The sequence below is a fragment of the Anabrus simplex genome, chromosome 5 (assembly GCF_040414725.1).
Source record: "Anabrus simplex isolate iqAnaSimp1 chromosome 5, ASM4041472v1, whole genome shotgun sequence".
Taxonomy (NCBI): Eukaryota; Metazoa; Arthropoda; class Insecta; order Orthoptera; family Tettigoniidae; genus Anabrus; species Anabrus simplex.
The window spans coordinates 299,155,626-299,169,688 of NC_090269.1; the positions used below are offsets into that span (position 1 = coordinate 299,155,626).

At 39.3% G+C, this 14,063-nt stretch overlaps 1 protein-coding gene across 9 annotated transcripts in view; it reads left to right on the plus strand.

Annotated features, from left to right (window-relative positions):
- LOC136874009 (DNA polymerase lambda) overlaps positions 1 to 14,063 on the plus strand; it is a 182,985-nt gene that overhangs the window by 124,027 nt on the left and 44,895 nt on the right. For all 9 annotated transcript variants that reach the window (XR_010860209.2, XM_067147464.2, XM_067147462.2 and 6 more), the window contains one exon: positions 521 to 612. Coding sequence is in view for 8 of the 9 variants with exons in the window: in XM_067147464.2 (XP_067003565.2) it covers positions 521 to 612 (92 nt within the window). In the remaining variant the exon portion in view is untranslated. The remainder of the gene's footprint in view (positions 1 to 520; positions 613 to 14,063) is intronic.

The following is a 14,063-nucleotide window of genomic DNA, read 5'->3' on the forward strand; positions in this document are numbered from 1 at the left end:
CTCTACAAAGATGGAGAGCAGCGACATACTATGAAAGAACTGCGTGGATAGAGTACACGCTACGAAGATGGAGAACAGTGACTTACTATGAAAGAATTGCATGGATAGAGTACGCTCTACACAGATGGAGAGCAGCGACTTACTATGTAAGAACTGCATGGCTAGAGTACACGCTACAAGGATGGAAAACAGTGACTTATTATGTAAGAACTGCATGGATAGAGTACGCTCTACAAAGATGGAGAGCAGCAAATTACTCTATAAGACTGCATAGATAGAATACACTCTACAGAGATGGAGAGCAGTAACTTACTGTGTAAAACTGCATGGGCAGAGTACATTACACGGTTTTACATGGTAAGTCTCTGCTCTTCCTCTGTTTTGTACATATATATTTTTTGCTACTGCTAGCTTTCTTACCTGAGCATATCTAATAATCTTTGTTTTTAACTTTCATTTTGTCCTGTTCCTCGTATTTAATGTCCTCATTTTTGTTATTCTTGTTTATTTTTATGTTCAGGTTTTATCACTGATGACCTTGTTAGCATGGAGACCAATGGTAATCAAAAAAAATACCTTGGTCTGTGCCGTTTGCCTGGGGAGAACTGTAAGGTAAGAGAGTGGTTGTTTACTATTTTTGCTTCAATTCTGAATGGGAATGCTGTCATTTTCCTACTATTATATATAAGGGTAGCCACCTATTGCCAAATATGTCGGGCTGTTGTATGGAAATAATTAATCAGTCGTCATTGATCTGCACTTAGGGTTATCAACCAGGTGGTAGATTTCCTATCAATTGTTAACGTAGTTTTATCTTAAATGAGTTTGTTTGAGTTTTCTTCTAAGATGAACCTCTGTTTGTAGACTTCGAGCCTCTGTTTCAAACTGCTGGAGAGTGGTTGTACACCAGCGAGGGTGGCTTCAGCAAGTGTGTGCCAAGTACTGGGGTCAATGTTTATGCTCTGATCCTTGTAGCATTTCAGAAGGACATGGCAAGTCCTCCTACCAGAACTGAGTTCACTGTACAGTAACTGCCGAGCTAGTCTTTTGTCACTCATGCATTAGACATGTCCAGTCCATCTGAGCTGGTGACATGATGGAGGCTTCTATACTGTTCATCTGTGTCCTCTCAAGAACTGCAACATTGGTTACATAATCCTCCCATTTGATATTCATGATGATCCTAAGCTTCTGCTGGTGAATTCATTCCAGTTTTTTTTTAATGTTACAGCAGTATAGAGTCCATGTTTCACATCCATACAATAATATCGAAACAACACCTCCTTGGTACACCATCAGTTTAGTGGAGATTTTTAGATCTTTATTTCAAAAGACTTCACAGAAAAGACGTCCGAATACACAATGAGCAGCTCGTATTCTGTTTTCTACATCCATCTCCGAGGTACAGCGTGTCGAGTGAATACTCGTAAGGTAGGAGAAGTGGTCTACTTGTTTCAGAGATATATCTGAGATGGTGATGTTGAAGTCTGGCAAACTGGTTCAAGGAGCAAGTTGTGCAAGAACTTCAGTTTTCTGAATGTTGATAGTCAGGCCAAAGTGTTATAAGCTGTTTTAAAGCAGTCAGCTGACATTTGCAGCTCCTCGAGAGAATGAGCTAGAGAAGCATCATCATTTGCACATTGCAATTCTGTTGCCTGGGTGAGATGAGTTAGTCTTTTAGAGTGGAGTCTAGCCTGATTAAAAATACCTCCATCAAACCAGTAACTAATTTGTACACCTGTGTTATTGGCAGATGTCTCATAGAGCATAGCTGTCAGATACAGTGCAAAAAGTGTAAGTGCAAGCACAAAGCATTGCTTTAGCTCACTAGTAATTGAAAATTCTTCTGAGACATGTTTTGATAGAGAACCTTACCAACCATACCATCATGGAGTGCCCAGACAAGTCCTACAAAATGCAGGACAGCCAAACTGCCTTAAAACCATTCTCATAGCAACTCTCAGCACAGTATCAAAGGCCCTTTCTAGGTCATAAGACATAAAGAATTCTGTTGTTTTCTGCATTTTTCAAGCGATTGTCTAGTGCAGAAGATCATGTCTGTGGTGCCTCTGGATGTGCAAAACCCTCAGTGTGATTCAGGAAGTATTTCTCAGAGAGAATCTGAAGTCAATTCAACAGGATCCTGGCGAATATTTTACCTGCTATGGACAGCAGGGAGATGCCATGGTGGTTACCACAGATAATTCATTTGCCCTTTTTGAAGATGGTGACTAGGGGAGAATTTTTCATTTTGGCAGGTACGTTTTGGGTTTCCCATATCATTAGGATCAAAGAAAAGAGCCTTGTTTTAAGAGGTAAGCCTCCATTAAGAATGAGTTCTCAAGGGGTGTTGTATGGTCCAGGAGCCTTTCTTGGTTTGGGGCTGAGAAGAGCTATGTTGCGTTCTTGAAAAGTTGGCGACATTGCCATCCAAGATTGCATACGATATTGTGGGACATGCCGGAGGAAGTTTTCAGCAGCAGTGGAACTGCAATTTAAAAGTGAACTGACCCCACTTTATTCATGTATCTGAGAACAAAGCTCAATTAGTCATGGCATTTGAAGTCAGATGTAAAATCCACAATAATATTTGGATTCCTTCACTTTTCTTACTATGTCAATTATTACAGTTTGTCTCATACTCTGAATGAGTTCCTCAAAGATCCCAAATGATAAATAGCAAGTCTTCCCTTCACCAGGATTTTCAGATTGGGCTCTGTAACCGTTCAAGAATGGGTCAAATTCGGTTCTAGACATCGTAGAAAATTTCCGTTCTTAACAGAACCAAATACTTCACCTTTATCCCGGAATGCTAATCCACAAGAGGACAGTTTCTTAACTGTTCTCTCTGGAGTACAAAACTCCAATATTCTTCTTATTCTCCTCCTCCTCCTTCTTCTTCTTCTTCTTCTTCTTCTTCTTCTTCTTCTTCTTCTTCTTCTTCTTCTTCTTCTTCTTCTTCTTCTTCTTCTTCTTCTTCTTCTTCTTCTTCTTCTAACTGAAATAGCAGATGGCTGTCAACTCTACACAGTTCACTATCCCGTTTTTTACACATTAGCACATAATCACAATGAGAGTGGGAATTCTTATATTACATCACCTGCTGATTTCCATGCTTCCAATCATTGAAGCCAGTTGTTGTAAATTGGGACGTCCCTCCGAAGAGTTTACAAGGAACACAAACAACAGACAATAAACAAAATGTCTCCATTTAAATGCTATCTTTCAAACAGCACTTTTGTCAGGAATCACTGTTTGTCTGGATACATCTGCATAGAATTACAGAAATTGTCCTTATTCTGTATCACTCCACTTTTAACATAGTAGTCCCTAGTACATCATTCATAACCCAAAACAAGGGTCATTGTTTGGTTTTAAAATATCTCGTTTGGTATATTAGATCGTCTTAATGATTTTCACTTCCAGTTCGTCCACCCCGTAGTTAACGGTTAGTGTTATCAGCTGCTGTCCTTGCGGTCCAGGTTCAATTTCCAGTACTGCCAGAAATTTAAGAATGTCAGGATTGGTATATGGTTGAAATGGTACATGTAGAGAACTTTTCCTATTTGTGAAACTCACAACCTGACTTTTAACCTCGTTTATCACCATACCATTGCCTGCTGGCCATCTCACAACATTGTCGAGGTCATTTTGCTGTTGCTTACAAGCTTGTAACTTATTTATTACTCTATAGAGAATAACATCATCCACAAAAAGACATGGTTAGAAAGGAAGCTGGTATTGAGACGACATTGATAGATCGGGTCAGCACGTCCAGATTGAGATGGTTCGGGCATGTAATGAGGATGTAGCCAATAAGGACAACTTATGTTAACTTGGAGAGACATGTAGCAAGAAAATGGATGGTGGGAAGACCAAGAACCCACTGGATACACATCATAAAGATGGACATTACAGATCGGGGAAGGACACTGGAGGACATCATTAACAACAGAATGTATCTCACTTGCTCTCTCTTGACATAGTGTTGGATGTAGAATATGTCAATGATAGAATAATTAAGCTAAGATAGAAAATAGGAAAAGAGGTCCTAACCATAATCCAGGTATATGCCCCTCAATCTGGGTGTACTCAAGAGGAGAAAGACACATTCCTGGATGACCTGGAAGAGCATATTGAAGAGAATAATATAATCTTGATGGGAGATTTGAATGCCCAAGTTGGTGTTGATAGAACAGGGTATGAAAATGTGATTGGTCCAAATGACTTTTATAAACAGAAACCAAGAAGGTGAAGATCTGCTGGACTTCTGTTTAAGAAATAAACCCATAATTAAGAACACCTTTTTCCAGAAAATACCCAACCATAAAGTACAAGAAACAGCTGGGATGGATAACAGAAATCTTTAATCGATTACATTGCCTCTAATAAGGAAGCCGGTTTGTTTATCATCGATGTGAAAGTATTGCTTGGACAGTGACCACAGATTACTGATGGCAACCTTTATAAACATCCCAGTGGAAAATGTGAAGACCAGGCAAAAACCCAAATTAAGGGTGTGGAAATTGGATGAACCTGATAAAAAGGAAGAATACCAAAGAAGGATCCGTGACCACCTCCTGACAGATGAGAGAGAAATGGGAGAAAAGGAATGGGCCCGGATCAAGAAAATACTTGTTGATATTGTAGGGGGGAAAAAGTTATATACCAAAAGAAAAGGAAACTTCTTGGTGGAATGATTCTGTTCAGCAAGCCATAGAAGATAGGAATATGGCAAGATGAGAAAGAGATAAAGAGAAACTAAAAGGCGCAGATAAGGATTACATAAAACTGAGAGAACTAGAACAGAAGTATAGAGACCTGAAACTCAGAGCAAAAAGAGTAATTAAATCTGAGAAAGAAGAAAAACTGGCTTGAATTTACTGGCAAATTAATAGAAGACAGTAAAGAAAATAAGAAACTTCTGTACAGAATTGTGAAAAACAAAAGAATTATTCATGTACCAATTAATGCATTGGAAAGAGATGATGGAACTATAACGTGAAGAGAGGAAGACATTCGGAAAGAGATGAAAAGGTATTTTTCTTCCTTGTATAATGGAACAGACCAGCAGAAATCACTCAAGAAGATTTGGAATTGGATACTGGGAACAAGACTGGAAAAAGTGAATCCCCATTGACTTGGTTTGAGATTGAAATTGCTCTGAACAATATTAGCAAAGGCAGATCACCTGGCCTTGATGAGGTGAGCTCAGACATGATTAAAACTGCTGGAACTCATGGACTTCAGTGGCTATTTAGAATGATGAATGCTGTGTGAAATGAAGAAAAAGTCCTAACTGACTGGACTGAGGTTTGTATAGCCTCTTCAAGAAAGGAAATAGATGGATATGTGGCAATTATAGAGGAATCACAATCTTGTCTCATGGACTTAAGTTGATGGAGAACGTGATAGAGAAAATATTATTATTGATCATTGAGCCACAGCTTGAGAAAGAACAATACAGGTTTCAAAGTAACAGATCAACAACAGATCTAATTTTTGCTGTTAGGATGATAATGGAGAAATATTGGGAAAAGGGAAAAAATGGCATTTTTATCTTTCTGGACGTAGAAAAAGCCTATGACAGCATACTGAGGTATAAACATTGGGATTGCTTGAGAAGGAGAAACGTTCCAGTAGCTCTCATCAGTAAAGTAAAAATGTTGTAAAAACACTGCCAGAGCTGTGTAAGGGTAGGAAAGGCTATTCCAACTGGTTTGTAACAAGTAAAGGAGTGCAGCAAGGCAGCACTTTTTCACCTCTACTATTCATCACAGTGATGGATGAGAAAATGAAAAGAAATGGCTATTCCAACTGGTTTGTAACAAGTAAAGGAGTGCAACAAGGCAGCACTTTTTCACCTCTACTATTCATCACAGTGATGGATGAGAAAATGAAAAGAGTGAAATAGCACAGCAAGAACAGTGCATTCAAAGCATTTGCATTTGCAGATGATGTGGTGATTTGGGGAGGTAGTGAGGAAGAAGTTCAAGGAAAGGTTAATACTTGGAATTGTCATTTTAAGGAATTTGGACTTAAAATCAGCCTTAAGTAAACAATTGTTATGACAGTCAACAGACAAAAGTCAGGAGCAAATATCACAGCAGACAGATAGATTGCAAGAATTTAACCACTTCCACTACCTCGGTAATGTCCTGACTGAAGATAACCGATCAAATGCTGAAATCACAAGCAGAGTTCAAAGAGGAGCCGTCCTTTACTATCAGGTTAGAAGCCTTCTCTGGGACAGCCAGATTCCAATACTAGACAAACGAACACTTTATCAAGCTTACTTCTTACCCTTAACAACCTATGGCCTTGAAACTTGTATCATCACAGGCAGAGATAAAAGGAGACTCCAAGCTGCAGAAATGAAATTCCTCCGGACAATGCTACAAAAAACCAGGAGAGATAAGGTCTGCAACGAGTGGATTCGCCAAGAGATTCAAATAGGAGAATCGTTATTTAATACCATAATCAGATCAAGATTGAAATGGTATGACCCTGTAATGAGAATGAATTCTTGCTCGGTAGCTAAGGAATGGTTGGAGAAAACATTAGACGGCAAAAGACCTAGAGGCAGACTTTGAAGGAGATGGATCAAACAAGTCAGACAAGATCTAGAACATAGAGGAGTGGATTGGAACCAAGTATAGGAAGAAGAATAGTACCTGAATCGACTGAAGTGGCGAGCGCTCATACACCGCACCTGGGAAACTGGAGACGATTAACTGATGATGATGATGATGATGATGATGATGAAGTCTCCTCAACACACATTTCAGTTATCAGACAAAGTCAGATAAATATAAAGTAACTGACAGTGAGAATGACAATCAGACTTAGAATTCGGGTGACTAACTTTGAATGACTTAGAGTCAGAATGACCACAGTTTCAAATAACAAACAGAATAAATGAATGACCACCAGAATGATTCTCTGCACTGCCTGCTTCTAAACTTATCACCTCCTTCGGCTCCACCCCTGAGCACCCTTCACGTTGATCTCTCTTGGTCTTCTTGAATAAAGGCTGGCTATTTACTATGATGCTTTTTCTCATTGGCGAATACATTTGGCATCTGTATCTTGAGCTATTGCATTCAATTCCCTCCACACTCACATAAATATGTTTAGAAACATCGGCTATCACTCGGGATTTGTTTTGATTTTATGACTGCATTCACTGGCTGTTCACAATTGTTACGAGTATGATGTTTTCCTCCACACTGTTTAGTTTTTATCCAGGATATAGGAAGTATTGTTTCCTAAAGTCTTTTGTTTTGCAGACCGAAACCTCGCGTCCTCGTCTTCTAACATATCTAAAGCAAATTTATGACATGGCAGGCACTTTTATGACGTCCCTTGTTACTAGTCCTTTCGAATGTCTTCAGCTTATACCACCGTCTTCCCGACCCTCGGTTCTGAACGCACCTGTTCATACAATTTATTTCATTAACTATTTTTACCAAATAAATGTAATTGATACAGATGTACAATACCAATGAGATCAGATTGATTCAGGATCAGTACATCCCAAAAACATCAGATTGCCCATTATATACAGAGATACGAGGGGCGTTTGAAAAGTCAGTGCAAAAATAAAAACTATAGTAATTGCCACGTAAGGCAATACACTAGAACGTAAACATTGCCCCCCGATTCTCTTCTTTTCTCTTTTTTGTAATGGCTGATCACTGCTGCCAACCTGCCTGGTTACATATTAAAATCACCAGACATAACCATAACAAACTAACCTCAATGTAAGCATCGATAATGAATGTTTCCCTACCCTAGTAAATGATACAAGTTAAGATGAAATAAATCAAGATATTCGTAATTAAGTCGGTTCCCATGCTCAATGAGGAATTAAGTAAATAAACACATTTTCTCACTCAAATTAATGTTACATATTTCGGTCTTTATTTTGATACACAGTAGGCGTACTATAACCATGGTCTTGAAAAGAGGGGCATGTTAAATGATGCAATTTGTTTAATAAGTCTTTGTAATGTGATTTTCGAAAGTTCCAGACATCAATTAAGAACTTCCCTTTCTTTTGCGCAAACATTTCCTTCTCTTTTCAGTAACCAGTAAGGAGAGAGATTATTGGGCATATTTTCAGCCTGCAGGCTGGTTATATCTTCAAGCTTATCCAGGAAACATATAGGAATACTAATGTGCCAAGCTCCGTGAACAGAAATTAGGTCAGCTTTCAAGTTCACTGAGGAATTGAAAATAATAATGTTATTAGTTCTACTACCATAACTACTTCTATCGTTTTCATATACGCCGAGGTGCCAAAATTTCATCCCGCAAGAGTTATTTTATGTACCGGTAGATCTAGACATGAGACTGGCGTATTTGAGCACTTTCAAATACCGCCGGACTCGAACCCACCATATAGGAACACTAATGTGCCAAGTTACGTGAATGGAAATTAGGTCAGCTTTCAAGCTCACTGCGGAATTGAAAATAATAATGTTATTAGTTCTGTTAACTACTTCTATCATTTTCATATACGTTGAGGTGCCAGAATTTCGTCCTGCAAGAGTTATTTTATGTACCGGTAGACCTAAACAGGAGACTGGCGTATTTGAGCACCTTCAAATACTGCCGGACTCGAACACACCAACCTGAGCTAGTCATACATTCTCTCCTTCACTCGCTTAAATTAATTTTAAACATTACCTGCCTTTATTCTGATGTATGCATTACTACAACTGTATTATTAAAGGGACTGGGAGGGGGGAGGGGAAAGAGAGAAAGAATCTAGATTGTATAATACATTGCAATTTCTGTAAGTTCAAGAACTTACCACATAGAACAAACTGTCCTTCCTTTTAATAATAATGCTGATAGCTTTACATCCCACTAAGTACTTTTACGGTTTTCTTAGATGCCGAGGTGGCAGAATTTTGTCCTGCAGGAGTTCTTTTGCATGCCAGTAAATCTATGGACATGAGACTGATGTATTTGAGCACCTTCAAATACCACCGGACCGAGCCAGGATCGAACCTTCCAAGTTGGTGTCAGAAGCCCAGCGCCTCAGCCGTCTGAGCCACTCAGCCCAGTGTCCTTCCTTTTGCTTGGATGTTGTCTTCTTTCTTCAATAAGCAGTAGGGGATGGGGGGCATTTTAAACATATTTTCAGCTTGCAACTTGGTTTATCTCAAGCTTACAACATTAGGGAAGCCCAGGAAAGGTACAGGGGTGCTAATGAGTCAAATAACATTACCAGATTTTTACATATATATTGGCTTAAATGACATGAAAACAGGTTGTAAGGCAAGAATGGGATAGGAAAGGGGGCTAGGACTTAAAACGAAAATAAGCGGTTGTTGCCTTAATAAAGGTACAGCCACAGCATTAGCCTGAAATGAAAATGAGGGAACCAAAAAAAAAAAAAAAAAAAACCCTTCAGACCTGCCGACTGTGGGGCTTGAATCCACCATCTCCTGAAAGCAAGCTCACAGCAATGTCATCAAACTGCACAGCCAGTTCACTCAGTTTCTTATGACGCGTAATAGGCCTACCACATCGGCTTGCTCTCTCCCAAATTACACAGTTTCAACTTTTACCATAGGGCAACCCACTTACCTGTATATGGATCTTAAGTTCTTCAATTATACATATATGCAAGAACATTATGTATCTTAATAAAAGATACTTCCCTAGTCTGTAGTTTGATTGGTGTAGGTATAACAAATCTGATGATGATGATGCTTGTTGTTTAAAGGGGCCTAACATCTAGGTCAGCAGCCCCTAATGGTACAAAATGAGACGAATTGTAATGACAATTTAGAAGTTCAAAATCATCCACTGACCAGAATAAAAAAATATGATGATGAAGAATGAATGGATGGATATGAATTTAAAACAGTCAGTGGATCCAGTTCAGAAACTATCATAAACAATGGTATTACTGACCAAGGGACTGCTTCTAAAGCACAATCCTTAATAAAGGATGCGCGTTGTCTAAAGGAGTCCAAAATCCAGGTCAACAGCCCCTCATAATGGTACTTATCGCTAGTAAAGTAGAACCATGGTATTTGTCATGTTGCGGTACTAATCAAAAATAGTGTAGACTCACGGTGTTCAACACATTATGGTACTACTCACAAGTATTCTACTTTGTACAGGTAATGCAGACCTATGGTGTTTCTCACATAATGGCACCACTCATAGGCAACGCAAACCCATGGTGTACCTCACCTAGGTGTACTAATCACGGGCGCCAGTATTCCCATGGTGTCGCTGATATAGTGATACTAATCACAGGCAACGCCCAGACACGTGGTGTTTCTCACAATGGTACTAATCACGGGTACTGGAAAACCCATACACTCACCTTATATTGCTACTAATCACAAACCTATTGTGTACCTAACATAGTGGTACTACTCATAAGTAAAGGCGACCCATGGTGTTCCCCACGTGATTATACTAATCACAAGTACTTTCATGGTTCTAATACAATCATCCCTTCGTCGCCCCTTTTAGTCACCTCTTACAACCGGCAGGGGATTCCGTGGGTGTATTCTTCACCTGCATCCCTCATCCATGTGGGGTGTATAACAAATCTATTGGGAAGAAATGCTTTTATACTGTATCTACATCATAAAGAAGTTATGTTGTCATAGTAATATCTATATGCAATGAAATAAATGAAATAAGCATAATTTACTATATTAAATATTAGTTTATTTACATTTTAAGGGAGATAGTAATAATAATAATAATAATAATAATAATAATAATAATAATAATAATAATAATAATAATAACAAAAATATTTATTTATTCGTATCAGAAGCATACATTTTACATTGCATAATGGTACTTAGTGACATACATATCAAATAGTGTCTGCCCAAAATTTTGCCAAATCACGGGTATTAGGTGTTGCAGCCATCAAGTCCTCTATTGTGCAACTTAAAGGACACTTACTACAGTTCATGAAATGGGCTGTGGTTTGGTCTTCACCACATTTGCATTGCCTGGATGTGCCAGGAAAGCCCCACTTTACCATATTGGTTCTTGATCTACCAACCCCAGTGCGAAGCCTGTTCAGCGATTTCCACGTAGACCAATGTTCCTCGTGTCCTGGGGGGAGATGTTCAATTGGTAGCATCCAATCAGCAAGTTGAGGATTTCTAGTTCTCCATAATCTCAACCGTGTGGATTGGGCAGATTCGTTTAAATCTTCGGTTGTATTCAGGAAACTCCTCCTAGACCTCAATCTTCGGTGGGCAGGTTCATATCCATTTAATGGGTGTGCACATGAGGCAAGTGCTTTAGTTCTCTCATTCATGGATGCAACTTCTCTTCTTATATCTGGTGGGGCGATTCCAGCCAAACAGTAGATTCTATCTCGTGGAGTTGGTCTCAAGCAGCCAGTAATGAGTCGACATGTTTAATTTAGAGAAATGTCAACTTGTTTAGCATGACTTGATCTGTACCAAACAGGGCAAGCGTACTCTGCAGCGGAGTAACACAGAGCCAGGGCTGTAGTTCACAACGTCTTTGGATGTGTACCCCAGTTGGTTCCAGACAACTTGCGAAGGATGTTGTTTCTAGCGGACACTTTCTGCTTGATGTTCATGCAGTGTTGTTTGTAGGTGAGAGCACGATCCAATGTTACACCTAGATATTTAGGTGTTGGGCAGTGATCTAGTTGAGTATCTTCCCATACTACCTGCAATTTCCTTGACGCCTGTCTGTTCTTTAAATGGAAGGCACATACCTGAGTTTTAGATGGGTTAGGCTTCAATTGATTTCCTCTGTAGTAGTAGGATAGTTCAGTAAGAGCCTCTGATAACTTTTCTTCTACAACCTCAAAGCAGTTTGCTTGAGTAGCAATAGCTCGATCATCCGCATATATGAAACTTCTGGTGGCAACTGGAAGAGGTTGGTCATTTGTATAGATATTAAAGAGCATAGGGGCGAGAACACTGCCTTGTGGCAGACCATTCTTTTGTTTCCTCCATCGACTTTTCTTATCCTGAAATTCAACGAAGAACCTACGATTTTGGAGAAGATTGCAAATTACTTGAGTCATCTTGTAATCTTTTGTCATGTTGTATAATTTGCGCAACAGTATACGATGATTAACTGTATCATATGCAACAGATAAGTCGATAAAAGCCACCCCTGTGATTTTATGATTTTCATATCCATCTTCGATATACTGTGTCAGATGGAGGACCTGTGAAGTACAACTTTTTCCTTTACGGAATCCTGCTTGCTCTGGAATAAGAAGTGGTTCAATGATTACAGTAAGTCTTTCCAGGATCATCCGTTCTAAGATCTTGTACAGATGACACAACAGTGAGATAGGTCTGTAATTTTTTGGATCATTTGGGTCTTTTCCTGGTTTGAGAATTGCGATTACTCTGGATTTCCTCCACACACGTGGTAATTTGCAGGTGTTTATACAATTGTTGTATAGTTCCAGTAACCATTGTTTAGCAACAGGTCCAAATTGCTTAATTTGCTCAACACATATTTCATCTAGGCCGGCAGCCTTACCATTCTTACACTGATTTATTGCTCTGTTCAGCTCAGATAAAGTAAAAGGTTTAGTGAGTGTATCTGTCTCCTGCTCATAATCCCTCTCAATTCCTTTATTCTGAAGCCGACATGGATTTGATGGTTGTCCATTTCGTAGAAGTTGATGTGCTATTTGGTTTGCTGTGACACTGGAATGTGTTGAAGTTTTATTAGGATCACTACTGAGTCGTCTAAGTAATCGCCAAGCTTTTTGACTACTTCTTCCCATGTCAATCTCTTCCATCAACCTTAACCACTGTGCCCGTTTTACTGCAGAAATAGAAGAGATTACTTGTTGTCCCATTGTGATGGTGTCATTGCTGAAAGGGTTTTCTTCGAAGAGTTTATGATACTCTGTTAAGAGGGCAGAGGTTTCTTGAGTTAGACCTTGTATGTAGTTTGTTCTACATCCTCTAGGGATTGTAGCTCTAGAACACTCCCTGATGATATTATTAAACTGTTCATACGCTTCTGGAATTGGATTGAGTGGTTTGATCTTCTCTTCCAGTAAGTTGGTGAATCTTTCCCAGTTAGCTTTCTTAAAATTATATCTCCTTTTAAAGTAGACCTCTTGAGGTCTAATGGCAGCTACCAGTTGACACATTATTGGGCGATGCTGTGTATTCGGAGTAGGAGCACATACAGATTTAACACACTGATGTGCTATCTTTTCGCTCACAAATATTAAGTCTGGATTATGCAATAAAAAATAAATATATGGTAATTTACACATCAAGAGCCATTCCATGGTCACTGAATTACAAAGCGGGGGTATGAATAAACAAACATAATAATAAACATGAGTACTAGTATTTAAACGGCAAAGTCATCTCCGTCTTCCCGATGGTATCACCACATTGACAAAGGCAAAATACATTTTGCCGGGTGTTTTGGAGGCTTGCGTGTTCAAATGATCCTGAGAGCTACGCCGGCGGGAGCATATGCTCCTGGTAGGGCCACACAAGCCGGACATGTCTAAGCTGATGATCCAGATTAAGAGTGATACCCTGGTCCTCCATGGTTGGGGGTTGGTGCATGGGGCTAACAACTTCACCACCACAAAACTACATATTGTTCAGGAACCAAATAGCGATAACTGGATGGTCCTAAACTTACGATGACTAAAGCGTGCTAAATGGCAACGATAGGGATATATTGGAACATGGAATGTGAGAAGTATTTTTCAGGCTGGGGCTAGTAGAAAATTGGAGGAGGAATTACTTAAATGTCAGATAGATGTGGCAGCATTACAGGAGATAAGATGGAAGACAATCGAGGTGGCAGATCTACAGCACTACATTTTGTTCAATAGTGGGGAGGAAGAAAATAGAATAGGAACAGGGTTTATGGACAAGAAATCGATCAGGCATAATGTGACTGAATATGAAGCAATAAGCCTCAGACTATGCCAGTTAAGACTGAAAGGGAGATCTGCCAACATATCACTAATTAGTGTCCATGCCCCTACAGAGGATGCCGAAGGGGAAGAGAAAAAACAGTTCTATGAAAAA